Source organism: Indicator indicator, chromosome 28 (genome assembly GCF_027791375.1).
Source record: "Indicator indicator isolate 239-I01 chromosome 28, UM_Iind_1.1, whole genome shotgun sequence".
NCBI classification, from domain to species: Eukaryota; Metazoa; Chordata; class Aves; order Piciformes; family Indicatoridae; genus Indicator; species Indicator indicator.
This window is the reverse complement of record NC_072037.1, coordinates 3,367,856-3,394,094: the sequence shown is the minus strand read 5'-3', so window position 1 is coordinate 3,394,094 and position 26,239 is coordinate 3,367,856. Positions and strand designations below refer to the sequence as shown.

Genomic DNA, 26,239 nt, shown 5'->3' with positions numbered 1-26,239 from the left:
GCTCCAAGCCCCTGCTGCTGTTGCCCTCCCCAGCCCCTCTCACAGTGGGGGCTCACCCCAGGCCTCCCATTCAGCGCTGGGTGCAGCTGGGTTCTGCAGGGTGGGGTGTTGGGGGGAGGCAGGGCACGCTGTGCTGGGATTTGCTTGTCTGGCTCATCTGTTCTGCATCCTCCCTGATGTTTTGTTCTGGCTTTGATGCCCCTTCCAATCTGCTTGTCCCCTGGCACGGCCCCAGGAGCGACTCTTGTGGCTGATAGACCTGATGGAGGTAGGGGCTGGCGGGACCGGGAGCTCGAGTGCTGTGGTTGCCATAGCAGAGGGCTTGGAGTGTCTGGAGTGTGCCTGGGGTGGGAGCAGGGGACAGGCTGCCTGACCACTCAGCCACTGAACAGCCACCTCCTGTCACCCACCTTTTCTCCCTGAGGCTCCTCTGAGCCATTCCAGAGCCCCTTTCCCCAGCAGGGCTGCAGTCCTTGGTGCTGCACTGCAGACAAGACTCAGCTTGAGCCCAGCCCAGCTGGTTGCAGTGTCCTGCTGGCACTAAAGCTGCTTTTAGAAGGACCAGCAGCAGTGGTGCCTGATGGACCCCAGACTGCCCTTCCTGCCCTGCTGCCTGCTCTGCCTGCTGCTGTGCTGTCCTGTCCTGTCCTGCTGTCTGGGCACCCTGGCTAAATACCAGTAGGTTGGTCACATCCCAACAGTCGTCCTCAGAGGTGGAGGAGGATTTTCCTTACAGGCCTTGGCTCTGCAAAAATCTGTGCTGCAGTGCAGGAGAGGTTGGTTTAGGTTGGATGTTAGAAAAAATTTCTTTACAGTGGTAAAGGCACTGGAACAGGCTGCCCAGGGAGGTGCAGAAGTCCCCATCCCTGGAGGTGTTCAAGAAACCTGTGGGCATGGCACAGACCTCTCTGACACTGGGGGCTCTGGGGGGTGATGCAATGACATCCATGTGGTGGCTTCACTCTGTCTCTGTCCTCATCTCTCTCACCTTAATGGCTCCTCCAGCCCTGCAGATGCATTGTGGGGTGGGAAGGAAAGGGCAGAGAGGAGGAAAGCTGAGCTTATTGTCAGACTGGTGCAGTGGTTCAACATCTAAACCCTGCAGGAATCAGGCTGAGTGACTCTGCAGAGCTCTCATTAGGAGTAACTGGAAAATGAGGGGCTCATTTGGAGTGATGAGGTTAATTAAAGGTTGGGTTGGATTCCCCAGGGAGGTGACAGTTTCTTCACCACTTAATCTGTGAATGGAAACCAGCTGCCTGTCTGAACAGAGCTCTCCAGCTCCATCACTCCTGCTGTGGACTCTGTGCAAGGACAAAAGTTTTCCAGCTGTGCCCTGCGGAGGGGCTGGAAGGGGCTCGGTTTCTAGAAGTACCTAGAGAAAAGATGGGGTGAAGGAGCAGGGAGTGAGTAGGAGGGAGCAGCCTGCTCAAGAAATAGTCCTTTTTTTTTTTTTTTTTTTTTTTTTCCTCAGAGCAGTGGCACTGTGACTTTCAAGGGAAATCCAGGAAAGCAGAGTCTTAAAATAGCCAATTCTTGAAAGCAAATGTGCTCAGCTTTAGAAGCCATTAGTTTATAGCCCAGAGCAATTGCTCTTTAATTGCTTTTGCCCCCCAAAGTCCTAAGCCTGGGGAAAGGCAAATCTGCTGCTTGCACCCTTCAGCAGAGCCTCAAGAAGATGAGGAGTGTTAATGTCCCTGGCTGCTCTGGGGGAGTGGAGCTGGGGAGGCAGGATGAGGGTTGGCTGGGCTGGCATGGGGGTACAGGGAGCAGCTGGCTCTGCCCACCCACCATGTGCCAGGAGGATTCGAGTCTCAGTGCAAACTGTTCCTAGGACACAGCCTGTGGTGTGCCCTGGGGTGGGCTTGGGGTCATGGTGGTAGGCACAGAGGTAGGGGGAGGTGGCACAGGCAGGTTTTAGGGGGCTGTCAGGCAGAACCTTCTCTTTTTAGAAGCATAACTTTATTTGTTGTGGAGTCTCCTTCTCCAGAGACTTGCAAGGCCCATCTGGATGTGCTCCTGTGTGACCTGCCCTAGGTGATCCTGCTCTGGCAGGGGTAGGACTCAGTGGTCTCCAGAGGTCCCTTCCAACCCCTACCATTCTGTGGTTCTATGCCAGCAGGCTGCTCCCAGGTGTACCACAGGGCTCTGGGCCTCATCAGCTTGCCAAGAATTCAGTGACCTCTTGGAAGCAAGCTGAGGCTGGCAGAGGTGGGGAGGAGAGTGAAGAGCTAGGGACAGAGCTGAGATCCTCCTAGGCGTGGACAGGCTGGTGCTGGAATGCCACCATCTCCACCTTGGCTCTGCTCCTTGTGCTGGATTAAAGGCTCTGGGCAGCATCTGGAGTGGTGCTGGCACAGGGGAGGGTGACACTTGGGCAGCTTTCTGGAGAAGAGCTCTCTTGTTAGAGGCCAGGAGAGCAAAAGGAAGGGGCTGCTGGCTGAGTGCACTGGTGCAGTGTGGTGCCAGCATCTCTGCTGCTTGGCATCCCCCAGGGACACCATGGCACTCGAGCTTTTGGAGTCACTGGTGTGTAAATCAGCTCTGGAGACCTGTTGCTAATACATGCACAGCCCAGAGAAGTTTGTGGTCACTTTAATCAGTGTGAAAGCAGGCTGCTTTTGAAACAGGCCTGCCTGCCTCTTCCCCCAGCCTCAGACACCTGCTGTCACTCTGTCCTTCCCGTCCCACTTGCCTTTGCACAGTGGCCCTTCAGCTCTGACTGAAGCCTGATCTTTCTGTGGCTGCTGCCATGTGTTTCAGCCAGACCTTTCCTCTGCCCTGGCCTGGCTGCATGGTCAGGAACCCAAGGTGTGGGAGATATTTCTCTTGCAGAAGCCTTTCCACTGGATTAGTTGCTGCTGAAGCCACCCTCCTGCTCTCCCTGAACAAACCATTTCTTTTAGTCGTCGTTCTCCAGAGTTCCTTCCAAAGCCATGGAGATAAAAGCACTTTCCATCAATGTTTTTGCTGCTTCTCTAATGCTCTTAATTGTCTCCCATGTCTATTTTGGGGACGCTGGCATCTTCCAGGCATGGCAGCAGCCTCCAGCAGATGGGGGAAATGCAGATGCAGCAGCAGCAGCTCAGCTAATGGCTTGTTTACCCTGCAATAAATAACAGGCAGTTCAACACAAAGTGTACCCTGCCCATTCCAGCACAAACAGCCCTGATCAGGAGGGAAGTGAAGCACATCCTTTCCCAGCCACAGCAGCAGCTCTCCAGGTCAGGAGTTCCTCTCGTGTGGGGATGCTGAGCCTGGGTTTGCTCTTTCAGGGCCTTGCAGGGGATCCAGTTGGAGCTGGGGCTGTGTAGCACCCTCAGGAGAGGGTTTGGTACCTGCCTGGGGCAAAGCCAGCAGCAGAGCCGTGCTCTGGGCTAGACTCAGGACCAGCTGGGTTCAGCCCCATCCAGTGCCAGGGCAGAGCTCCACACCCAGCCTCCAGCACATGCCCCCAGTTCTGCTGTCCCTGCTGTTACTTAGCCAAGGTGCCTGCTTGCTCTGCTTGAATGTATCTGTGCCCTCTTCCTCTCCTTGGGTTCATCCTGATTGACAGCCACCCCTACACAAGCAGACTGACAGATTCCTAAAGCTCTTCTTGATTTCTGGAGCTGTGATGTGCTCAAAGTGTGTTGTGACATTTTCTAATGACATTTTGACTGGTAAAGGGACAGCAGTGGCAGCAGCTTCTGTCTGCATCTGAGGCTGACTGCTCTGCAGTCAGAGAAGAAAGAAAGGGAAAGAAAGGAGGGGAGAAAGATGAAGGCAATCTTTTTCTCAGGGCCTGTTGTGACAGGACAAGGGGTGATGGTTTGAAACTAAAAGAGAGAGATTTAGGCCAGACATAAGAAAGAAATTTTTGACACTGAAGGTGGTCCCAGGCTGCCCAGAGAGGTGGGAGATTCCCCATCCCTGGAACCATCCCAGGTCAGGTTGTCTGGGGCTCTGATCAACCTGCTGTAGCTGCAGATGTCCCTGCTGACTGCAGAGGGGCTGGACTGGAGGACCTTAAAAGGTCCCTTCCAACCCAAACCATGCTATGAGTCTATGAAGTTTTAAACTTTTTCATTGCCCTTCTCCCAGGAAAGATCCAGGTATTGAACCTGCAGCCTGCAGAAGTGGTTCTTCCCCTGCCAATTAAAGAGGAGGAACTGAGATTTGAGGTATTACCCTGGTGGGTCAGGTTCACAGCATGCTTTGAGCACACTCCTTAGCTTAGGAGAGTCACTTTCCCAGCCAAATTTCCTTTGCTTTTATCTGTAAGCCTCTAGGGAACCTCCCAGGAACCCAAAACCTGTGGGTGAAAGGACTGACCTTGTGTGGGAGGGGGAAGGAGGGTGGGGTTTGGACAATGTCCTGCATCACTCTGCATGTTCCCTGTCGTGCTGGCACTGTGGTGGTTTCTCCTTGCTGCTGTGACCTGAGTTTCTTTTCCTTCTTTGCCCTATCAGAACACGTCAGAAATGGAGGGAGGTGGAGACAGCCACCAAAGTAGCATCAACACCCTGCCAGACATCTCCCTGGTAAGACACTGCAGCGTGCTGCTGCCTCTTGGGTGGCAGCTGGAGGCAAACTGATGATGCCAAATTTTGCCTCAGCTTCTGCAGCTCTTTGCTACCTCAGCTGCCCATGGATGTCACTGCAGTCGCTGAAGTGAATTCATCGGAGCAGTTAGTAGGGGAGGACTCTGGCTAAGAGTAGAACCAGAGCAGAAATTGGGCAGTTTGTCCTCTGACTGTCCTCATTTGTGAGTCATGTTCTCGTTGCCAGTAAGGTCAGAGAGGTGTCTGAGTGCAAATCCCTTCCAGTGTCTGAAGGGGGCTACAAGAAAGCTGGGGAGGGACTTTTTAGGATATCAGGTAGTGACAGGACTGGGGGGAATGGAACGAAGCTGGAAGTGGGGAGATTCAGGCTGGATGTAAGGAAGAAGTTCTTCCCCATGAGAGTGGTGAGAGCCTGGAATGGGTTGTGCAGGGAGGTGGTTGAGGCTCCATCCCTGGAGGTGTTTGCAGCCAGGCTGGATGAGGCTCTGGACAGCCTGATCTAGTGTGAGGTGTCCCTGGGCATGGCAGGGGGGTTGGAACTGGCTGATCCTTGTGGTCCCTTCCAACCCTGACTGATTGTATGATTCTATGAAATCAGCTGATATCTGTCCTGGTCACTGTCAGAAGGCAGATGCAAGGGGCTGTGAGCCTGGGGAAGGAGCTCAGAGGTGCTAAGCAGGGTGTCCTAAAGGCTTCTGTTCTCGGTCTGGCAGGATGATCTCTCCTCCTTCCCAGATGAACCACCCAACTTCAAGCCTCCACCTCCTCCTTCAGCAGCTCAGATGCTGGACCCCTCTGCTGCCCAGCACAGGAACCCAGGGAAAGACAAACCCAAGCGCCCTTCCTCCGAGTCCTCTCAGTCAGGCCTCTTCTTCGTGGCCCCTCGGAACCCCACGCCCCCCGCCAGCCAGCCCGACAAGGACACGCTCAGCATGGCTTCCACTGCCACCACCTCCACCGAGGAGTCCGCCCCCAGTGCTATCTATGCCACCATCTCCCCAGCCCCACACAGCTCCAGGAGGCAAATGGATGCCCAGCTCTCCCTGGTCAGCCAACACCCCATCGGGCCCTTCCCCAGGGTCCAGTCCCCGACGAGGTTGAAGACCCCATCCCCAGACAGCCCTGCAGCCGCCGGGCTTCGGAGCCCTCCTTCCCCGTCCCCTCCGCCTCCCCCGTCCCACCCTGCACCCCCTCCACCAGACAAGGGCAGCCCACAGGCCGTGGCCAACCAGCATTTCATCATGGTGGAGGTGCACCAACCCAACAGCGAGCCTGATGTCAATGAAGTGAGGCCCTTGCCCCAGGCCAGAGGTGGGTGTCGTGGATGTTAGGGGTGAAAAAACCCTCTCCATGGGGAGCTCCTCAAGAGAGAACCAGGTGAAGAGACAGATCTCAGGGGGAATGTGGGAGGTATGCATCAGTCTGCAGGTCTTTGTCTAACTGCAAGGTTGCAGGATTTAGGTTGGATATTAGGAAATGTTTCTTTGCTGCAAGAGTGGTCAGGGATTGGACCACAAGCTGCCCTGGGAGGTGGTGAAGTCACCGTCCCTGGAGGTATTCAAGAAATGTGTGGATATGGCACCTGGGGACATGGTTTAGTGGCCGTGGTGGGGTTGGGTTGATGGTTGGACTGGATGATCTTAGAGAGCTTTTTCCAACCCAAACAATTCTGTGATTCTGTGTGGGCTGGCAGCTCCTGCCAGGGAGGAGTTGTGGGGATAACACTGGTGGCATTGTGGTTCAAACTCCAGGTCAGAGAAGCAGGGTAGAAGCCACCCAGCCTGGATGGATGCAGCAATGTGCTGCTCTTTGGCGGCTGTGTGTTGGTTTAGCTTTTCTTCCCAGATGAATTTTCTGTTGCAGAAAACAGCTTGATGGCATCAGAGCCAAAAAAAGTGAAAATCCAGGAACCACAGAAAGCCCTCCTGAGGCTGATAAAATGTTATCAGCAGCCATGGTGTTAATCTCCAAGTCAAAGCCTACTCAGCCCTGGGTTTTGGCAGTTCTGGAGGAGCTGTGCAGTTACACAGCCAGCTCCCCATCAGCTCCCAGCGTGCTCCTCAAAGCCTCTCTGGCTTTCCAGTGCAATTTGGGCTGACCTTTGCTTGAAGACCAAGCTCTGTGAGGCACTTGATTGCAGCTTCTCTCCTGTGTGGGCTTTGCTCCCTTAGTTAATAACTTGTGCTTCCAGTGGAGGTTTAAAGGGGGAAAAAAGCAGCAGTTCTGGGATTTTTCCATCAACTCTAGATTTTGGGGGAGGGAAGAAAGTCTAATTGTGCTTTGGGGTTAGGTTTATCCTGAGCATATCTCGGATAAAAGTGGAAGTGAGAGAGGAGCATGGTGGACTCCACAGATCACCTCAGCACATGGCTGTGGTCCAGCAGGAGTGGGAGGGGTGGTCCTGGAGCCCTGAGGGTGCCCAGGAGGGTGCTTCTGGTGAGACCCTTTGGCGTGGGGGGTACCTACAGCATGCCCCAGCCCCTGTGAACCCCTCGGTCTGCATCCGTGCTCCCTGGGACGCGATGCGAGTGGCGTTGGCGCCCTCCAGTGGCACCTTCCTGCCACTGCCACCGGGTCACGAATGGGCTGGTGGGTGAGGGGCCTCCGGCACCGAGGGGAGATCAGATCCTGCCCGGGCAGTGTCAGCAGTGTGACCACAGCTCCTCCAAGCTCCAGAGCCTCGCAGCCCCTCAGCCGCTGTTCCTGACGCTCATTTCCAGAGGCAGTCCCCATCCACATCCAGAGTCTTCAGCCTCAAACGGGACAAAGCTCCTATCCTGGTAGCTCCTCAGTGCTTGGGTCTGTCTCCTCCCAGCCCCTGCTGCTGAGCATGAGCTGGTTCAAGGTAGCCTTCATCAGGATCTCTGAGCTCATCACTGTCTCCCTCTATCCCAGTTTGGGATCTGGGTTGGATCCTAGACCTGGATTTGAGGCTACTTGATCCTTGATGCTCCTTGTGCACAGCTCTGCTCTTTAGGAGGGGTCATCTGGGGAACCACCCTGCTCTAAAGTCCAGGTCTGAATCCCAGGGAACCTGCCCAGCCCTGGGAGTGGGTGAGATGAAGAGGGGAGGTTCACAGTAGGTGTGAGGAAGAAGTTTGTTACAATGAGAGCAACGAGACCCTGGCCCAGGTTGCCCAGAGAGCTGGGAAATGCCCCCATCCCTGCAACCAGGTTTGGGGCTCTGTGCAATCTGCTTTAGCTGAAGCTGTCCCTGCTGACTGCAGGGGGTTTGGACTGGATGACCTTTAGAGGTCCCTTCCAAGCCAAACCGTTCTGTGGTTCTGTGCCCTCCCTCTGGCTGGTGGCCCGGTGGGCGCTGGGCTGGCCGCAGGGCCGTGCTGCCTGAGCTCTAACAGCCCTGGTCTCTCCCCAGCCTCCACGCTCTCCCAGCTGTCGGACAGCGGGCAGACCCTCAGCGAGGACAGCGGGGTGGACATCGGGGAGGTCGAGATGAGCGGCAAGGACAAGAGCCGGCAGCCGGTCCCTGGGAAAAGCCGAAGCCTCAAGGAGGCCACGAGGAGCGAGGGGGTGGCAGAAGGGGCTGCCAAGCCGGTGAGGCTGGGTGCCCAGGGGCCTCAGGGTGCTGCCCTTCGTGGGGTGGTGGGCACCCAGGGATTGCCAAAGGGCAGTGGTGCTCCCCACTGCGGGTTCTGCTCCCTCTGCCTGGGGCAGCAACCCCTCTTCTGTGCTTTGATGGGTTCTTTATTCTCATTATTCATGAGCTGCTGGATTGAGCTGTGGGGAAGGGAGCCAGGAGCTTTTGTAAGGGCACTGTAGGGCTGGTACACCCCATCCTGGGTAGATCTGGTCCTTCCTAGCTCTAGCAAACAGCTGCCTGGGACATGGTAGAGCTCCTGGCTCTGAGAGGACACCCACAGGGCACAAATGTCCTGTGAGTAAAGTCACCTGTCACCCAGAGGGAAGGTGGCATCAGGCATCAGAAGTAAATTGGAGGGTTTCTCAGCATCAGAAGTAAGTTGGAGGGTTTCTCATGGGGCATAGACAGGCAGTTGGAGAGCACCTCTGCTCCTTTCCCCTTGCCCTGCCTGACCTGCACACAGCTGGGATGTCAGGAACCAGTGTGTCTGTCCCCCTTCCGTGGAAGCCTGCCATGGGTCCCTCACCAAGGGAGCACGGCAGGCAAATGGTGCCCAACCTCCCTTAGCAGCACTGCCATCTCCTCTCCCCACAGCCAGGGCTCCTGGAGCCCACATCCTGTCTGATCCGAGTGTCCAAGAGTGCACCAACCTTGGGGATCGCCATCGAGGGTGGAGCAAACACGCGGCAGCCGCTGCCCCGCATCGTCACCATCCAGGTAGGGCAGGCTGAGGGGGGAAGAATTCCATGCACGTCCATCCCTCTCCTCACTGGGCAGGAAAAATGGGATTTTCCTGGCTTGGGAAAAGCCCTTCATCCCCAAGGAGAATTTTGGGAATTTTCCTCCTCCTAGAGCCCTGCATCTCCCCCAAGTATCAGAGACATCATTCTGCTCTTGGAGGTAGAGGTTGCTGAGGTACCATTGCTTGATCCCACACCCATCCCAAGGGTTTTTTGTTTTGTTTTGTTTTGTTTTGTTTTTTTCTGCAAACGTTTTTGAGGGGATCCAAGCAGCCCCAAAAGCTTGACTGGTGTCTCCAGAGGTCTGGAAGACTGGGAAGGGGAAAGTGGTGGATGTTATCCGAGGAGCTGAGCCCTCAGGAGCTGTCTCCCCACACCATTTCTTCTGCTGTTTACTTGGGGCCACATTCAAGTTATTTAGAGCCAAAAGAAAAAAAAAAAAAGAAAAAGAAACAGAGTTGGTTGGGTTTGGCCACTCCAGCTGGTGCTAAGCTGCAGGAGCATGGAGGAGGGAAGCCAAATTCATCCCTCTCTCTCCCAAAAAAAACATGAAATGTTTCGTTCCCATCCCGTTCACCCTGACCTGGCACCCTGCCAGGTCAGGGTGAACGGGATGGGAACGAAACATTTCTTATTCTCCCAACACCACCTGGCTGGACCCAGGGGCTGAGCCACCTTTCTCCTGCAGCGTGGGGGCTCGGCACACAACTGTGGGAAGCTGAAGGTGGGCCACGTCATTTTGGAGGTGAACGGCACAGGGCTGCAGGGCAAAGAGCATCGGGAAGCCGCCCGCATCATCGCTGAAGCCTTTAAGCTGAAGGAGAAGGACTACATCGATTTTTTGGTCACAGAATTCAACGTCGCCCTCTAGAGAACCTAAATGGGATCGTGGAGGATTTGGGGGGGAGGATGTTCGAAGGACGTGGCTTGGGATGGAGTAGAGGGGGAGCACCCAAAGTGGGGTTAAAAAAGCAGCATCCCATCCCCCAGAGCCCCCACACGCAGACACACACACATCCCCTCCCCGCAGCTTGTACCCCAAAACGTCCCTTTGCCCGCTGGGTTGGGCAGGCTGAGAATGGGCAGAAATTGGTGCACGTCCCTTAAAAAAAAAGAGAATAAATCTCCATCTTTGTCCTTTCTCGGGGACGCTGCCCTGCGGGAACGCCTCTGTGCCCCTGGGAGCAAGGCAGGAGGACAGGAGAAATCAGGGTCTCGCCGCTGTCGCTTGAGTGCCACACGCAAAGCAAAGCAGAGCCGTGGCTCAGGCTGGAGGGGCTGTATTTTTTTGGGTGGCACATGCCACGGGTAGAGGATGCAGAGAGAGCAACCGGAGGCCTTGTACATTGCTGGCAACGTCGTATTTATAAATTACAGAGCTTGTGCTTTTAATCTTTTTTTTTTTTTTCCAATAAATCTTGTTAGGGTAGAAAAAAAAGATGAGTTGCGGGGCGGGGGGGGCCGAGGATGTTGGAGAAGATTGTCCTGTCCCCATGCCCATCCCCAGCCAGGGCCATCGGCCCGGGAATGAGGATGGGAATGGGGATGACCAAAAGTAGGAGCAGCCCTCAACCTCCTTTCGCTCTGGCACGGAGTGCCTGCGCTGCATGCATTATGCTAATGAGCACCCCTGATTGGCCGCCCGCCAAAGAAGGCGGAGTACCTTCTCCCGAACGTTCGCTTCGGATTGGCTGGACCCTAAGAGTATGCTAATGAGGCTGCCGGCGGGCTGTGCTATTGTCCGGTGGGGCCGGGCCGGGAGGAGCCGGAGCTGGCGGCGGGGCCGAGGCTGGGGTTGGGATTGGGGCCGGGGCACGGAGCCGCCCAACGCCGGGCGATGAGGGGCCGGCCGGGCTCTGCTTGCAGGTGAGAAGCCGCGGGGCAGCTGTTCGATGAGCGGGCAGGGAGGGCGGCCCTTCTCCAGCGGTGCTCCCTGGGCCAGATGTGCCCCTCCGGGGTTGGATCGAGGCGTGGGGCCCAGCGTGGCTGCTCGCTGTAAGCCGCGGGGGTGGGAAGAGAAAGCCCCAGGGGGATGCACAGCTGGGGCGCTACGGGGCTGGTTCCACCCTAGAGGCGGGTGGGGGGGCCGCATCCGGTACCTCCCCGGCTCTGTCAGGGCTGGCTCGCAGCTGGGATCCGGCTGGGAGTTTTGTAGTCGAGGAGATGCGCCGGGGGAGGATGTGGGACACGTCGCTGCGCCGCTTGTCACCCGCCCGTGTCCTGCCTGTGCTGCCCCACGCCACCCGGTGTCCTCCCACATTACTCCGTGCCACCCCACGTTATCCTACATCACCCCGCGCTGCCAAAGCCTTCGCGGCCCCAAGGAAACTTGCCATAACTTTCCTTGTTCCGCTGCTTCCTCCCCGCCCAGAGCCGAATTCTCCTCCCGGCTCTGCGCGGCAGGGTTTCGGGAGGGTTTCATCAGGCTGGCGTGGCCCAAGGGCGGCTCGAAGCCAAGCCTGGAGGGGAGGCTGCGGGACCCGAAGCCGTGCCGCTGCCTGCGGCTACCTCCGAGGGAGCTGCGGGGGCTGCTTGCAGCTCCGGTTCCTTGTTTCGTTTCAAGGGCAGCTGAAGTCAATCCATGGGTGCCCTGGGTGCCTCCCCACCCGTGCGCGGATGTTTTGAGGACTCCCTGGAGACCTGGAGCAGGCTGTTTACCCAAGCCCAGCCCGTTGCTGGTTAACCCCACCGCACGCTGCCGGCTGCCCTCTCGTGTCCCCTGCCGCCTCCTCCTGCCCTGCGCTAATAAGGGATCTCTGTGCCCCCGGCTCTGTCGCGGCGGTGGCAGCTCTCCCCAGACGGGGATTAAGGCTGCTGCCCTTCACTGGCTGCCCTGACTCGCCCCACCTCCCACTGGGACGCTGAGGTTCAGCTCCGGGGGGCAACCCTGCACTTTTCCAGAGCAGACCCTGGGGACAGCCGTGTGTGAAAACAGGACCCTGTGTGGGGCTGGCTTGCCAGGGAGGAGGTAGGAACCTGGCCGTGGGAGCAGCTCCTTGTCCCACCACAGGGCTTGTCTTAGGTGCAAGTGATGGACAGATGTCATTTCCTCAGGTTTTTGGTATTTCTCCATGGGAATATGGGGAAGCTTGGGGGGAGTATTTCAGTATCAGAAGGGCGCCTGCAGGAAGGCTGGGGAGGAGCTGTTCAGTAGGGCTTGTGGTGATAGGACGAGGGGCAGTGGGTTGAAATTGGAGCAGGGGAGATTTAAGTTGGACATCAGGAGGAAGTTCTGCACAACGAGAATGGTGAAATACGGAAACACGTTGCCCAGGGAAGTGGTTGAGGCCCTGTGGCAGCCTCATCTAGTTGGAGGTGTCCCTGCTGACTGCAGGGGGGTTGGACAAGCTGACCTTTGGGGGTCCCTTCCAACCCAATGCAGTCTGTGAACCTGATACAGCCCCTCCAGGCAGAGGAACTGGGGGGACACATGGGCTTTGGAGAGATGATGTAGGAACAGGCATGTGTTTTTTTCAGAGGGCAAGGAAGAGTTTGCCAGGCTCTTCCTCCCTGTGATGGTTTCTCCTGTCTTTTACAAACCAAGTAAGCAGAATTTCTGCTTCTCTGCCCTCTTCCACATTCATAAAACAAGACTCTGAGCTTGAAAAAAAAAAAAAAAGAGAGAGAGAGAAAAGAAAAGTTTATAAACCAGGAATTCCTCCCTCCTGGAGTACAGAAGCCCCTTGCCAAGTTTCAGCCCGAGGCTGCTGTTCTGGCCTCCTTCAAACCACCCCCCTCTCCAAAACAAAAGAGATGGCAGCGCTGACGTGCTGCTCCTGCTCAGACAAAAACGCTGAGCTGGGAAGTGGAAGGGGACAAAACTAACCTTCCAGAGCCTTTCCCTGCAGGGCACCAGGACCAAACATCATCCTCTCTTTGCTTTTAACCTCTCTCTTTAAGCAGGACAAAGGTAAAAAGGTCTGGGTTTGGATTTCGTGGTTTAGGAGAAGAAAATCACCACCCTTTGATCAGGAAGGGAGTTAAAGCTCATCCTGCCTCCCAGAGGGGCACATCTGGGAGACAGGAGGAGCTTTAATTCCCTTCCTGGGGGATTAGAGCCTCCCCAAGCTGCCTGCTCTGCCCAGGGCTTGACAAGACAGTGAAGGCAGAGTGACAGCAGTCCTGTCCCCTCCTCTCCATGTCACCAAGCAAGCCCTGGGGCAGGGGCTGTGGTGTCTTCCTCTGCTGTCACTGCTAATAAACCCAGGAGCAGCGATGGGGACACTGCGTTGCTTTGTGTGGGCTGGGACCGTGCTGCTGTTCTGCATCACACATGCAATGAGTTGGGTGGTGTCAGCTTTGCAGCTCCATCTCTGTCCTGCTGGGGTTTGCAGGACAGGGACAGGATCAGTGTGGTGGAAGGTGAAGCTACCTGCAGGTGAATTGGAGATTTGGAGGTGAGGGCAGGGATCGGTAGAGAGAACTCCTCCTGCCCGCTGGCCAGGCAGGGACCTGGCAGAACTCATATCCAGCTCTGAGGCACAGTTCACTGAATCCCAGCATGGCAGGAGTTGGAAGGGACCTCCAGAGATCACCCAGTCCACCCCCCCTGCTAAAGCAGGGCACCCACAGCAGCTTGCCCACAGCAGCCAGCAGCAGCTGGCTCACAATGTCCAGCTGGGTTTGGAATCTCTCCTGAGAAGGAGACTCCACAACCTCTCTGGGCAGCCTGCTCCAGGGCTCCAGCACCCTCACACCAAAGGATTTTCTCCTTCTGAGATGGAACCTCCTGGGTCCCAGTTTGTGCTCATTATCCCTTGTCCTGTCACAGAGAAACACTGACAAGAATCTGGCCCCATCCTCTTGCCCCCAGCCCTTTATCTCTTGCTGAGCATTGCTCACATCCTCTCTGGGGCTGCTCTTCTCCAGGCTCAACAGCCTCAGGGCTCTCAGCCTTTCCCCCTCACAGAAATGCTCCCACAGCATCTTCACAGCCCTCACTGCAAAATCAGGACAGCCCTGGCTGAGAGTCAAAGGGCAGGAGGGAGGCTGAGAGTCTCAGCCAGAGTCCAGCAGTGCAAGACATTTTCAGGCTGAGGTTTTCAAACTTCTTTGTAGCTCTTTCTCCAATTCCCCTGGTGCAAAATCCCAGCTTTGTTAGGGGATGTCTGTCTATATTTATACACACACACACACTTGGCTTTGTTTCCATCTGCTTTGTTGTTCCCCAGTACGTGGCCACATCATTCCCCAGGCTTTTCTGTGCTACCATGGCAGCCAGCAACTCACTTCAAGGGGGGGAAAAAAAAAATACCCACAGATTTTTCTCTCTTACCACCATGACCATTGGCAGAGGGACTGTCTGGGGAAAGTGATAACTGAGGCTGACTTTGCCAGCAGACCCTCAGACTGTGGCTGCTGCAGCTGGGGGCAGGAGACACTGCTCAGAGCTGGGGTGGTGGTTGTGGGTTAGGGATGAGTCTGCCAAAACCAAGTAGGAAACGTTTTAACCCCCTTCACCCTGAGACAACAGGACCCACAGGCTCCTTTCACCCACCACACACCTGCTGGGACCCCCCTCCCCTGCCCAGGGATGATGTTTGGGGCTCCCCATCTCTAGGGGATGCTGCAGGGCTTGAGGTGGGTTGAGGAGCACATTGATGTGCTGCCTTCTCCAGGCCAGAATTCAAGGAAGGTCTCAGGGCTGGAAGCATCCTACCTTGAGAGGGCCTAAAGCCAAAATTGCTCTTTAGCTGTGCTGAGCTCCCACAGATCCTGAAGCATCCCATAGGAAGCCCCTCTCCTTCTTGCTGGCAGCACCCTGGAGGCAGGAGAAGCTGTGGAGCATCTCCAGGTGCAGAAAGTGAAGTTGCCCAGCCAGTGTATGGCTGAGAAACCTCATGAAGACACACCAGGAGGTTTGTGAGACCCTAAGGGATGCTTTGGAAAGCCCCAAGGATGCAGACAGGGCTGGGATCACACTGCTGCTGGTGCAAGGACAGTGCCTGGGGACCTTGATGCTGGATGACACCAGAAAATAGCCCCCAAAAACCCTCTCAGAGCAGGATTTAAACTGGAGAATTTGCAGATCTGAGGCTTTGGGGTGGGTTAGAGGAGTTCCTTGGAGCATACAGCAGTATTATCACCATCCCTGAGCCAGCAGCACCCCCAAATCACCCCCAAATCACCCTGGCTGAATGCAGCCACCCCAGGGACCATGCCAGGGTTTCATTAGCAGCTGGGAGCTTGCTCAACTCTCCTCCTCGTGCCACTAATTACGCACTAACGAGCTGTATTAATTAACTGCCTGCAAATACACCAGGACACCAGGCTGCCTGATTATGACTGCAGCATTCCCAGGACCATGAGGAGCATCTTGGGCTGGGGGCCAGGTAGGCCCCTCCTGGCTGAATTTTGGGGTCATTTGGCTGAATTTGGGGGTCCTATGGATTAAAAACAAAAGCTTTTGGTGAAAAGCCTCCTGGCCATGCAAGGCCTGATGGGGTTAAAAGATTTGTGGTCACCTAGGAACTTGCAGGAACCACCCACGTTGTGGTTTCCTACTTCTGCAAAAGCCCTCAAGAGGCACAAGAAGGTTTTGGGGTGCTCAGGGAGGTGCTGTTTTGGGGACCCTCAGTGGGGTCACAGTGATGGGGATGTCCCAGGGATGCTGGTGTGGGGTGAGTGTATCCTTGGAAGCTGCTTGCTCTGGAATTGGGTTGGGGTTGCTGTGGGGTGGTTGCTGGCAATGGGTACCAGCCACCAGTGCGTGGGCTGCTGCCACCTGCAGCACCTCGTGGCCTGCACTGGGCTGTGGAGGGCTCAGATAGAGCTGAGGGGATGGCCCCACACCACCTTCTCACCCCTTCCCCCATGGCCTTTCTTGCTTCCTGCCCCACCGTTGAGGTTTTGGCATCCGGTGTCTCTCGAGCTGGCACTGCAGCACTGGGAGCCCAACATGCTGAGGAGTGGGGTGAGGGCCAGCTCCTGCTTTTGGGTCATTGTTGGAGTGAGATTTCTGGGATCCCTTTCCCAGAGGGGCCTTGGGATGCTTCTGCCTCCCCACCCAGCACTGTCCTGTGCCAGGACTGGGGGGAATGGAGCAAAACTAGAAATGGGTAGATTCAGATTGGATGTCAGGAAGAAGTTCTTGCCTATGAGGGTGGTGAGACACTGGCACAGGTTGCCCAGGGAGGTGGTGGAAGCCTCATCCCTGGAGGTTTTTGCAGCCAGGCTGGATGTGGCTGTGAGCAACCTGCTGTAGTGTGAGGTGTCCCTGCCCATGGCAGGGGGGTTGGAACTGGCTGAGCCTTGAGGTCCCTTCCAACCCTGACAATTCTGTGATGGCACCGCTAAGAGTCCCTAGGCTCTGGCTGCCTGGTTGGGGTGACATCAAAAGGGTGCCAGCATGAGCTGAGTGTTCCCCAGTGCCCTTTCTGGGCAGGGAAAAAGCCTTTTGGAGTTTCCCTGGGGGACTTTTTCCCTGCGGGGACCATCATGGCAGCTCCCAGCCTTATGGTGGGATGGGGCGGGAGGGAAGGAGGGGGTTGGCCCGAGAGTGTCACCTCCCTATCATGGGGAGGTGTCCCCAGGGTCTAGGGGTGTCCCTGGCGGTTGGAGGAGGAGACACCTCGAACAGAGCCCACTGAGCATCCCCCTCCCCTCTCGCTCGGCCCCCGCCAGGACGCGGCGATGCTGTGACCTACATTCATGGCAAGGAGGTCCCCAGCCTGCCACAGCCACCGGCGCCGGGCCATGAAGCGGCACAAGTGACAGGGACAGAGTGTCCGCGGGCATGGCCAGCCCGGAACCATGGCTGCGCTGGACACAAACAGAGCTGAGGCGCGGCGAGGCAGAGCAGGAGGAGGAGGAGGAGGAGGAAGACGACGACTTTGAAAGGCGAATGGACGAAGATGGGGTGATTGGCTTGGGGGAGGATGCCGGGAGTCCCCCGTCGGGTGAGTCTTGTCTTCTCTGAAGTCTAGAGACCCTTATGGGGGGCTCCTGGGAGCTGCTGAGCTAAGGGAGGCTCTGAGGAGCCAGAGGGCACAGCCTGGCTGGTGGCAGCCCCTGGGTGCTGGTGTTTTGCAGGCGACAGCGAGGGGCTGGAGGTGGGGTCCCCGGCGGAGGAGGGTCGCTGGCACCCGCGGCGGGACCTGGTGGAAGAGGAGGAGGAGGAGGAACGAGGCAGTTCGCGGGGCGACGAGGGGCTCTGGGGGGCAGAGAGCGATGGGGAGCCCTACCCGGAGCTCTCCTACGAGGGCCAGTGGGGCTCGGGGTCCAGCGGCAGCCCCGAGGTGCTGCGGCATGGCCGGGCTCTGTGCCCGCCCCGCGCCTGCAGCACCGATGGTGCGGACACCTCAGGGCTGTCGGACACCAGCCCTGGCACCTCCACCCCGTCCCGCTGCCACCGGGGCTGGGGCACGGTTGGGGGTACCAGCGGGGGACACGGGCAGGGCTGGGCCCCGAGCCGGAGCCTCCTGCTGCCCCTCTCCACCGCTGCCCCCCATGATACCTCCAGCATCGAGTCCATCCCTAAGCCTCAGCCAGTTGGGACGGAACTACCAGCCCCTGGTACCGTTGCCTTGGCACCCGCCGGGGAGCCCTGGAGCGTTGGGACCTCCCCTGCACCCCGGCTGCCCGACCGGTCCCGGGTGCCCAGGAAAACAACCCCCACGGCGCTGCCCTCCAAGCCCGCCCCGCCCTTGCGGTCCCTGAGCCCCCGGCGACGACACACGGGTGGCAGAGAGGCGAGAGAGAGTGGCACGGCCGAGGGCACCCAGTACGGCCGCGGGCGGCTCAACCACCCCCTGCCCGACCTCTCCAAGGTGGAGGCCAGGGTGAAGTTCGACCAGAGCTACCGACCCCCGCGGGGCCGCGTCCTGCCCGCCTGCCCCCGGGCCCCGGGCGGCCCCATCGGCTTCAAGTCCCCGGCCGAGATTGTCCGGGAGGTGCTGCTGAGCAGCGGGGAGGGGGCCCCTCCGCAGCCCCCCGCCAGCCCTGGCGTGCCGCTGGAGTTCAGGTCCCCCAGGCAAGCCACGGCGCTGGTGCAGCAGCTCCAGGTAACGCCCAGCTCCCCCAGTTCAGCCAGAGGCGCCTCACTGGGAGCGTCTGCGGGGTGGGGAGACCAGGGGGTGCAAGTGAAATGGAGATGTCACCAGCCCTAGCGGCCAGCCCTGTGTCACCGATCGGCCGGGGGGGCTGGTGCCGGTCACCTCTTCCTGGTCCTGCATGGAGGCTGTGAGGAGGGAAGAACCCGGCAGGGATGCTCATTTCCGCCCCCCCAGGATGGTTGTACAACCCACCCTGCCCCGATGCTCGTCATCCCCAGGATGTTTGTCCTTTGGGATGTCCTCCTGTCCTCTGGGGGCTGAGGGAGGTTGTCCCCCGTGCAGAGAAACCTGAGCCACATCTGCACCAGAAGGGCTGGGTGCTTTTGGGGGGGTGTGTGGGGTTTCTGCAGCCCCTGTGCCATGAAAGCCCCCTCCCCTCCATTCTCCACACAGGGGTGTGTTCCTCTGTGCCGTGTCGCCCACCCCTCGGGCCTCCCCTGAGCCCCCATCCCTGTGCTGGGGGCTGTCACCCACTGCATGTCCCCCCCTGCAGGATGACTACCACAAGCTGCTGACCAAGTACGCCGAGGCTGAGAACACCATCGACCAGCTGCGCCTGGGTGCCAGGGTGGGTGCTGGGTGCCAGGGTGGGTGCTGGGGTGGCTGCAGGAGTCGGGAGGGGAGCTCCCTGCTCTGCTTCCCCCTCCCCAGGGTTAACTGGAGCATCGTCCTCCCCTCATGCCCCCCGCTCTTCCTCCTGTGGAGCTGCGGTCGAGCAAGCCCAGCTCAGGGAGGAGGCTGTGGCCACAGAGCCCAGAGCAAAACCTGGGGCCTCTGGGGCCTCCCCAACCTGAACTGCTCCACTCCATGCCAGGCTGAGCTGGAACAGCCCCAAAATGGCAGGGGTGGCTGCAGGGCACGTCCCTGAAATGGCAGGGCCTGGGTTGGAAGCGTGTCCCCGTGTCACCAGCACCACTGCACCTGCAGGGAAACTGAGGCAGGGCTGCTGTCTGGCTGTGCCTCCCTGCCCAGGCTCTGCCCTCCCCTTCACACACCCTGCCCAGGCTCTGCCCTCCCCTTCACACACCCTGCCCAGGCTCTGCCCTCCCCTTCACACACTCTGCCCAGGCTCTGCCCTTCACACAGCCTGCCCAGGCTCTGCCCTCCCCTTCACACACCCTGCCCAGACTCTGCCCTCCCCTTCACACACCCTGCCCAGGCTCTGCCCCCACCTTCACACACCCTGCCCAGGCTCTGCCCCCACCTTCACAAACCCTGCCCAGGCTCTGCCCTTCACACACCCTGCCCAGACTCTGCCCTCCCCTTCACACACCCTGCCCAGGCTCTGCCCTCACCTTCACACACCCTGCCCAGGCTCTGCCCCCACCTTCACAAACCCTGCCCAGGCTCTGCCCTTCACACACCCTGCCCAGGCTCTGCCCTTCACACACCCTGCCCAGGCTCTGCCCTTCACACACCCTGTCCAGGCTCTGCCCTCCCCTTCACACACCCTGCCCAGGCTCTGCCCTCACCTCCACACACCCTGCCCAGGCTCTGCCCCCACCTCCACACACCCTGCCCAGGCTCTGCCCTCACCTCCACACACCCTGCCCAGACTCTGCCCCCACCTTCACAAACCCTGCCCAGACTCTGCCCTCACCTCCACACACCCTGCCCAGGCTCTGCCCCCACCTTCACACACCCTGCCCAGGCTCTGCCCTCCACACACCCTGCCCAGACTCTGCCCCCACCTTCACACACCCTGCCCAGGCTCTGCCCTCCACACACCCTGCCCAGGCTCTGCCCTCCACACACCCTGCCCAGGCTCTGCCCCCACCTTCACACACCCTGCCCAGGCTCTGCCCTCACCTTCACACACACACACACACACACACACATGGCCTGCAGTCCCTGTAGGGATGGGGGCTTCAGGATGCCCAAGGTGTGTGGCTGGATGGGCAGTGCCAGGGCTGGGGTGCAGAATGGGTGTCTCAATCCCCTCTCCCTGCCCCCAGGTGAGCCTCTACGCTGACCCACCACAGCCCAGCCACAGCCTGGCTGTGGGCACCATGGGCACAGGCTGCCAGGTGATGGCCCTCAGCATCCCAAAGGCCAGGACAGCAGCTTTCAGCATGGCCCCAGCCACAGCCTCACCGACCTTGCCAGCCTCACCAAGTGGAGGTGTGTTGAACTCTGTTACCCTTCTGGCTCATCTCCCTGCTGCTCTGTTTTCTGGGGGATGTTCAGCTAGGACCCCATATCCATGGTGGAAGACACACCAGTGTTGTGAGTGCCCCCAGCATCACCTTCTCCTTGTGGTCTGGGCTTCTCAATTCAGGAGAGACAGGGAACTACTGGAGAGAGTCTAGTGGAGGATACAAAGATGCTGAGGGGCTTGGAGCATCTCTGAGGAGGAAAGGCTGAGAGCCCTGGGGCTGTTTAGCCCGGAGATGAGCAGCCCCAGAGGGGATCTGATCAATGCTCAGCATGAGGGGGGGCAAGAGGATGGGGCCAGACTCTTCAGTGGTGCCCAGTGATAGGACAAGGATCAATGAGCACAAACTAGAACCTAGAAGCAGAAAATTCTTTGGTGTGAGGGTGCTGGAGCCCTGGAGCAGGCTGCCCAGAGATGTTGTGGGGCCTTCTTCTCTGGAGAGATTTCAGCCCCCCTTGCCATTGTGATGCTGGGCAAGCTGCTGTGGGTGCCCTGCTTTAGCAGGGGGGTTGGACTGGATGATCTCTGGAGGTCCTTTCCAACCCCCACCATGCTGGAATTCTGTGGGTTTTTGCAGTTCCAGTACCAGGACCATCAGACCAGAGGGGATCATCTCAATCTCCTTCCCCACCTCCACCTGGTGGGTGCTGCTCTACCTGCCCAGGGCCATGCTGCTGCTCGGGGTCCCAGCTGACTCAGACACTGGCAGGACAGACCCAGAAGCTGCAGGCACAGGCAAGCCCAAGATGGGGGCACGTGTGGTGGGAGGCTGTGGTGGGGGACTCCAGCAGAGCCAGGCTCATCCTTTCCTCTTCCAGGTGGAATCCTTCAAAGGCTGGATCCGGGCAGGGAGCCCTGCACCCCAGGAGCAGCTTCAGGTATGTCAGCCCCATCCCAGCACCCAACCCTGGGATAAACAGAGGGGCTGGGTGGGTGGCAGGGACCAGAGGGCAAGCTGGGGTGGGGACATGGCCACGGTTGTGCTGCAGAGGCTGAGGAAGCTGAAGGATGTGCAGGATGCTCTGGAGCAGGCGTACCTGGGAGCCCGGCAGCAGCACCCAGACACCTCGGGGGGCTTTGATCCTGACCGGTGAGTGCCTGACCCCCACCACCCCCAGAGCCCCAGCCCCTGGTGGGCATTGGCCCCTGTGCTGCAGGTTTTGGGGGCTCCCTGACACTGCTGGTCCCTGTCGTGCAGCTCACTGGAAGGGGACATTTTCCGCCTGGGGCTGTGCCTGGAGGAGCTGAAGGAGCAGCTGGAGCCTGGGGCCAGGTGGCAGCTCCCCCCTCAACACCCACCCCAGGCCCACTCCTCTCCAGCCCATTCCCCACCACCTACCCCCAGCTCCCTGCACCCTGAGGTGAGCAGGGCAGGGCTGGAGGGGGGCTAGGGATGAGAAAGTGCTGGGGTGGGTGTCATGAATCCCTGACCCCCTTTGCTGTGCCCTGCAGAGCGCCATGCAGATGGAAGGTCCCCAGGGGACCGGGGGGGACAGCAAGGCTGTGACAGAGTGGTTGCCCCGACCCCTCTGGAACAAGCAGCGACATGTGGAGGAGGATTTTGGTGACCTGCTGCAGCAGTGAGTGCTCTCGGAGAGGACAGGGGGGGATGCAGGCAGGGAGTGGCTCCCCAAAACCGCCAGCGTCTGCCTGTGCACGCCCCCAGGTACAAGCACTTCAAGTCCCTGCCGGAGTCACTGAGCCTGGAGCAGCTGAGCCTGACAGAAAGCGGATCCCAGGAGGAGGTGGATGGACCTGCAGCAGGGGATGGTGGCCTCAGCAGAGTCCCCAGGAGGACGTGGTCACTAGAGGAAGTGGCTGACCTCAAGACCTCCCCATTGTAAGTGCTGTGGTGGGACCAGTCCCTCGGGCAGGGCGAGTGGGAGGTTTTAGGTCAGGTCTCCTGCTGTCCATCACTGGCACTGAGAGGCTTCAGAGTCTGCAGCCTCCCACCAGGGCCTGTGCCCACCCTTGGGGTTGCTCTGCCCCATCACTCATGCTCTGTGCTCTCCCTGCAGGCACCCCCAGGAGAGGAGAGCTGTGCAGCTGCCCCCCAGGGTGACCCCATGGCCAGGGAGGACACAGGGCCACCTGTCCACCGCCACCACTGAGGAGCCACCAGCCACAGCCAAGCCTCCCTTGGGGGTCCCCAACCCATCCCAGCCCCCCGTGCCCCGCCGCAGCAGTGGGGTGGGCAGCGCTGCCACCCAGCACCACTCCCACAAGGTGAGTCCCCTGGGACCACAGGTTCCCATCTGCCAGCAGCCCCAGACCCTGGTGGGGAGCCTTGGGGGTGCTCAGCACCAATGGTGCTCTCCCTGCTGCACCCACAGGAGCAGCGCATCGTGTCGCCGGAGACGGACAGCGGCTTTGTGGGCTCGGAGGCCAGCAGGGTGTCACCCCCCATGCACACCCCTGAGCACCAGCCCCCTGGCTCCAGGTATGGCTCAGGGCCCTTGCTTAAGGTTGGGGGTTTGGGGCCGTGGGCTGTTGGCTCTCTGGGGCACTGAAGGGGAGAAGGGATGGAGGGAAAAAAGGAGGCTCAGGGGGGACCTTATTGCTGTCTACAACTACCTGAAGGGAGGTTGTAGCTAGGTGGGGATTGGTCTCTTCTCCCAGACAACCAGAGACAGAACAAGAGGGCACAGTCTCAAGCTGTGCCAGGGGGAAGTTTAGGCCTGATCTAAGAAAGTTGTTCTTCACAGAGAGAGATTGTCCATTGGAATGGGCTGCCCAGGGAGGTGGTGGTGTTGACATCCCTGGATGTGTTTAAGAAGAGCCTGCATGAGGCACTTAGTGCCATGGTCTGGTTGATGAGATAGGGTTGGGTGATCTGTTGGACTTGATGATCTTGGTGGTCTCTTCCAACCTGGTTGGTTCTGTGATTCTGTGGAGAGGTGGTGAGGATGTGGGGAACAGGGAGGAGGTGCTGGGTGGGGTTTGGAGACATGCAGGGTGGCCCATGGCCAGGGCACAAACTGTGGGGGTTGCCACATGATCTGTCCCATCCCCAGGACCCCCGGCTCGCTGGGACCCTCCATCCCCCTCCCTGCCACCCTCCGTCCTCATCGGAAGAGAGAGGTGACCCCGCGTCCCTCTGAGACAACACCAACGGGCAGCTACCTCATGGGTGGGCAGGGCAGCACTGGGAGTGCCCACCTGCCCCCCAGCACCCCCTGGCAGAGCAGCTCCCCCCACCGCTGGGCTGAGAGTGCAGGCAGCGAGGTGGGAGCCGGCGGTGAGAGCAGTGAGTAGACAGCACGGCCTGGAGGGACATGTCCCCAGGGAGGGACATCTGGGAGGGGTCCTTGCCCTATGAGTGGCTCTGGTTTATGGCATCCTCTCAACCCTCCCTGGGGTGCTGGCACTGAGGTGCCTCCCACCTCCTGACTCTGCCATCCCAGGTCTCTCCTGGGGAGGGGACCTCCGCTCACTGTGCTCCTCCTCCCCAGCTCACACGGACTCGGAGGCAGAAGGCAGGAGTTGCACCAGCGGCCACCCCCCCACCATGGCCAGGGGTCCAGCCAGCCCCCCAGCATCCCCCAGAACACAGACCCCCACCCTGCTGTCCCCTGGCCCCCCATCCCCTGAGGCATCTCGCTGTGACCTGCTGGGCTCCCGTCTGCAGCGCGAGTGAGTGGCTGTGTGCCCCCCAGATTTGGCTCAACTCCTGGGTGACACAGGGACCCCCCCTCCCCCAAGCAAAGCTCCCAAAAGCACCAACATCTGCTGGGCAGCTGCAGGTTTCCCCTTCTTGGAGAGCCAGGGCCCAGCTGGGGCTGACTCCTCCAAACTCATGACATACTTGGGACTGGAACCCAGCACCGCCAGGCCCCAGGCTTGGTCTTGGGAACCACCAGAGTGTGATGCTGGTGGGTTGGGGACTTCCCTCAGCATGGGGCAGCAGCCAGCAGCAGCCAGCAGGGGTGGGAGCTGACCTGTGCTGGCTGCAGGTGTCCCTCACTGTGCCGCCTGTCCTGTGGCAGCCAGGCCATCCGGGCTCTGCGGGACGAGGTGTGGCGGCTGCAGCGGAGGTTGGAGGAGAGCCTGCGACGTTCCCACAGCTATCCCCAGGGCAAAGCCACCACCCTGCCTGCCACCCTGCCTGCCACCCTGCCCAGGAGGCAGCCAAGGGACAATGGACCATCGTCCTCCAAGGACACGATGCCCTCAGGGTAGGTGGAAGGAGGGGTCTGGGAAGGGGAAGGTGGCAGCACCCATCTGTGGTTGGGGTCAGCACATGGGGACAGCCCCAGCCCATCCGGGGTGGTGGGTCAGGGGGAGGTCTGAGGAGACACTGAGGGGTCTGGGTGGTGCCAGTGGTTCTGTCTCCTCCACAGGGAGCCAAGCCCATTGGCACAGGGCAGGCTGGCACCCACGAGGAAGGGGCGATCAGCATCGGTGCCACGGGACAGGCCAGAGCTGGAGCTCAGTAAGTGCTACTCTGCTGGGATGGGGACAGAGGGGACAGCAGGGACATGCTGCTCCCTGCACACCCTGTCCCCAGGCACAGAAAGGTGCCAGGGGTTCTCCGGGACCACAGAGACCATGCAGGTCCTGTTGGTCCCGTGGGACCCCCCAGCACTCAGCCCAGATCCTGCAGATCCCACCAGGTCCCACCCTGCTTCCCTCTCCTCTGCCACAACCTCCAAGTTGAATCCCTCTTCCCCTGGACCCCGGACCAGCCCCTCCCCGAGGAAGAGCCCAGGGAGCCCCTCGGGTGCGGTGACATTTCAGGGGCAGTACACAGGTGGGTGCCAGTGGGTTGGTGCCAGAGGGTTGGTGCCAGGAGCTGGGGGTGGCCATCCCCATGTTGGGAGCCTTGGTGACACTGGGTTTTGGCAGGGACACGGTACCAGGTGGGGATGCCACGTACCACCCCAGCACCCCGAGAAGAGCCAGGCCCCTCGGGATGCCCTGGGTGCCACAGGAGCCGGGCACCATCGGGTGAGTGGCCCCAGGAGCAGCCCCCAGCTCATGCTGCCCCTTCCTAACTCCTGCTAATGAAGCCACTAATGGCTTTAATTCATTAACTCTGCTGCTGGCTTCTGGGCAGGTGATGCCAGGAGGCAGCCCCAGCACAGCACCCCGCGGAGGATGCGCTGCCCCACGTGCCGGGCACCTATAGGCACCCCCTCGCCTGGCAGCAGGGACAGAGCCACACACGGTGGGTGACAGAGAGGGGACATGCTTGGCACAGCTCATCCCTGGGGTGGGGGGCACAGGGAACAACCCTCAGATCCCTGGCACACTGCCTGGGGACAGAAGTGGTGACCGCTGGTGCCACCACTCACTCCCCGTGGGGCATTGGTGCTTCCACCCAGCAGTGAGTGTGGCTCACCCGGGGCTGCCACTTGCTGCATCTCCCTGGGGACATCTAACATCCACCTGGGGACATCTAACCACCTTCCTCCCCACAGCAGATGCTGGCCCCAGTGGCAGGTCCTCGCCAGGCTCCCACCCTGAGCCCCAGGCTGAGAAGCTGAAGCAGCCCAGCCCCTGGTACCTGGCAGCCAGCCCTGCTGCCACCGCTGCCATCGGCTGCCTCACACCCGTGCCCCTCGTGCCTTATGTCCCCTCCGTGCTGTAAGGATGCTCTCTGCTGGGGTGGGCTGGGGAAACTGGGGGGAAGTCAGCATCACCCAGGGGAGCAGGGTGACCTCAGGAGGGGCTGTGCCCATCCCAGAGAGCCCACAGAGCCCTGGCACCTGGGGGGCAGCTGGCTGGGAGTGGGGTCACTGCTTCCCTTTGGTGGGAGGGAATCTGCAGGAAATGGGTGCTGGGGGTTGGAGGTGGGGGAGAGGGCTGCAAACCAAGGCAGCATGGGAGCAAAGCTGAGCCTGTGTCCCCTTCTTCTCCCCAGCTACTGCTCCCCAGCAGCACCTACCTCAGCCCCTGCCCTGGCCGGGGTCCCCCTGCAATGCGCCACGGGGCATCGGCGGGCACAGCATCCCCCCCGGCAGCACAGCGCTGCCCACCACCCCTGCCTGAGCCTGCACCTGGAGGAGCTGGAGGATCTCAACTGGTCACTGAGCCAGGCTGTGGAGGCTGCCCAGAGCATCAGGGTCACCACCTCCCGCATGGGCAGGCTGCTGGCCACTGAGCTGGGCCGGGTGCGGGACCTGAGGGGCTCCTGCCTCTTCTGA

The 26,239-nt window shown here is 59.6% G+C and overlaps 2 protein-coding genes across 2 annotated transcripts in view; both read left to right on the top strand.

Annotated features, from left to right (window-relative positions):
• The window catches only part of WHRN (whirlin), an 88,962-nt gene extending 79,206 nt beyond the window's left edge, over positions 1 to 9,756 (top strand). The window contains exons 8-12 of the mRNA XM_054393227.1: positions 4,452 to 4,523; positions 5,258 to 5,855; positions 7,921 to 8,099; positions 8,740 to 8,862; positions 9,574 to 9,756. Of these exons, the coding sequence (XP_054249202.1) occupies positions 4,452 to 4,523; positions 5,258 to 5,855; positions 7,921 to 8,099; positions 8,740 to 8,862; positions 9,574 to 9,756 (1,155 nt within the window). The remainder of the gene's footprint in view (positions 1 to 4,451; positions 4,524 to 5,257; positions 5,856 to 7,920; positions 8,100 to 8,739; positions 8,863 to 9,573) is intronic.
• A 6,864-nt stretch (positions 9,757 to 16,620) lies between these two features.
• On the top strand, positions 16,621 to 26,239 carry AKNA (AT-hook transcription factor). The gene is made up of 21 exons (XM_054393226.1): positions 16,621 to 16,771; positions 16,854 to 17,103; positions 17,167 to 17,887; positions 18,432 to 18,506; positions 19,894 to 20,053; positions 20,671 to 20,828; positions 20,912 to 20,971; positions 21,083 to 21,183; positions 21,292 to 21,361; positions 21,546 to 21,673; positions 21,760 to 21,933; positions 22,112 to 22,319; positions 22,427 to 22,533; positions 23,108 to 23,340; positions 23,546 to 23,726; positions 24,080 to 24,268; positions 24,434 to 24,525; positions 25,150 to 25,260; positions 25,514 to 25,679; positions 25,957 to 25,990; positions 26,057 to 26,239. Exons 1-21 carry the CDS (start codon positions 16,621 to 16,623, stop codon positions 26,237 to 26,239), a joined length of 3,552 nt encoding a protein of 1,183 aa, XP_054249201.1.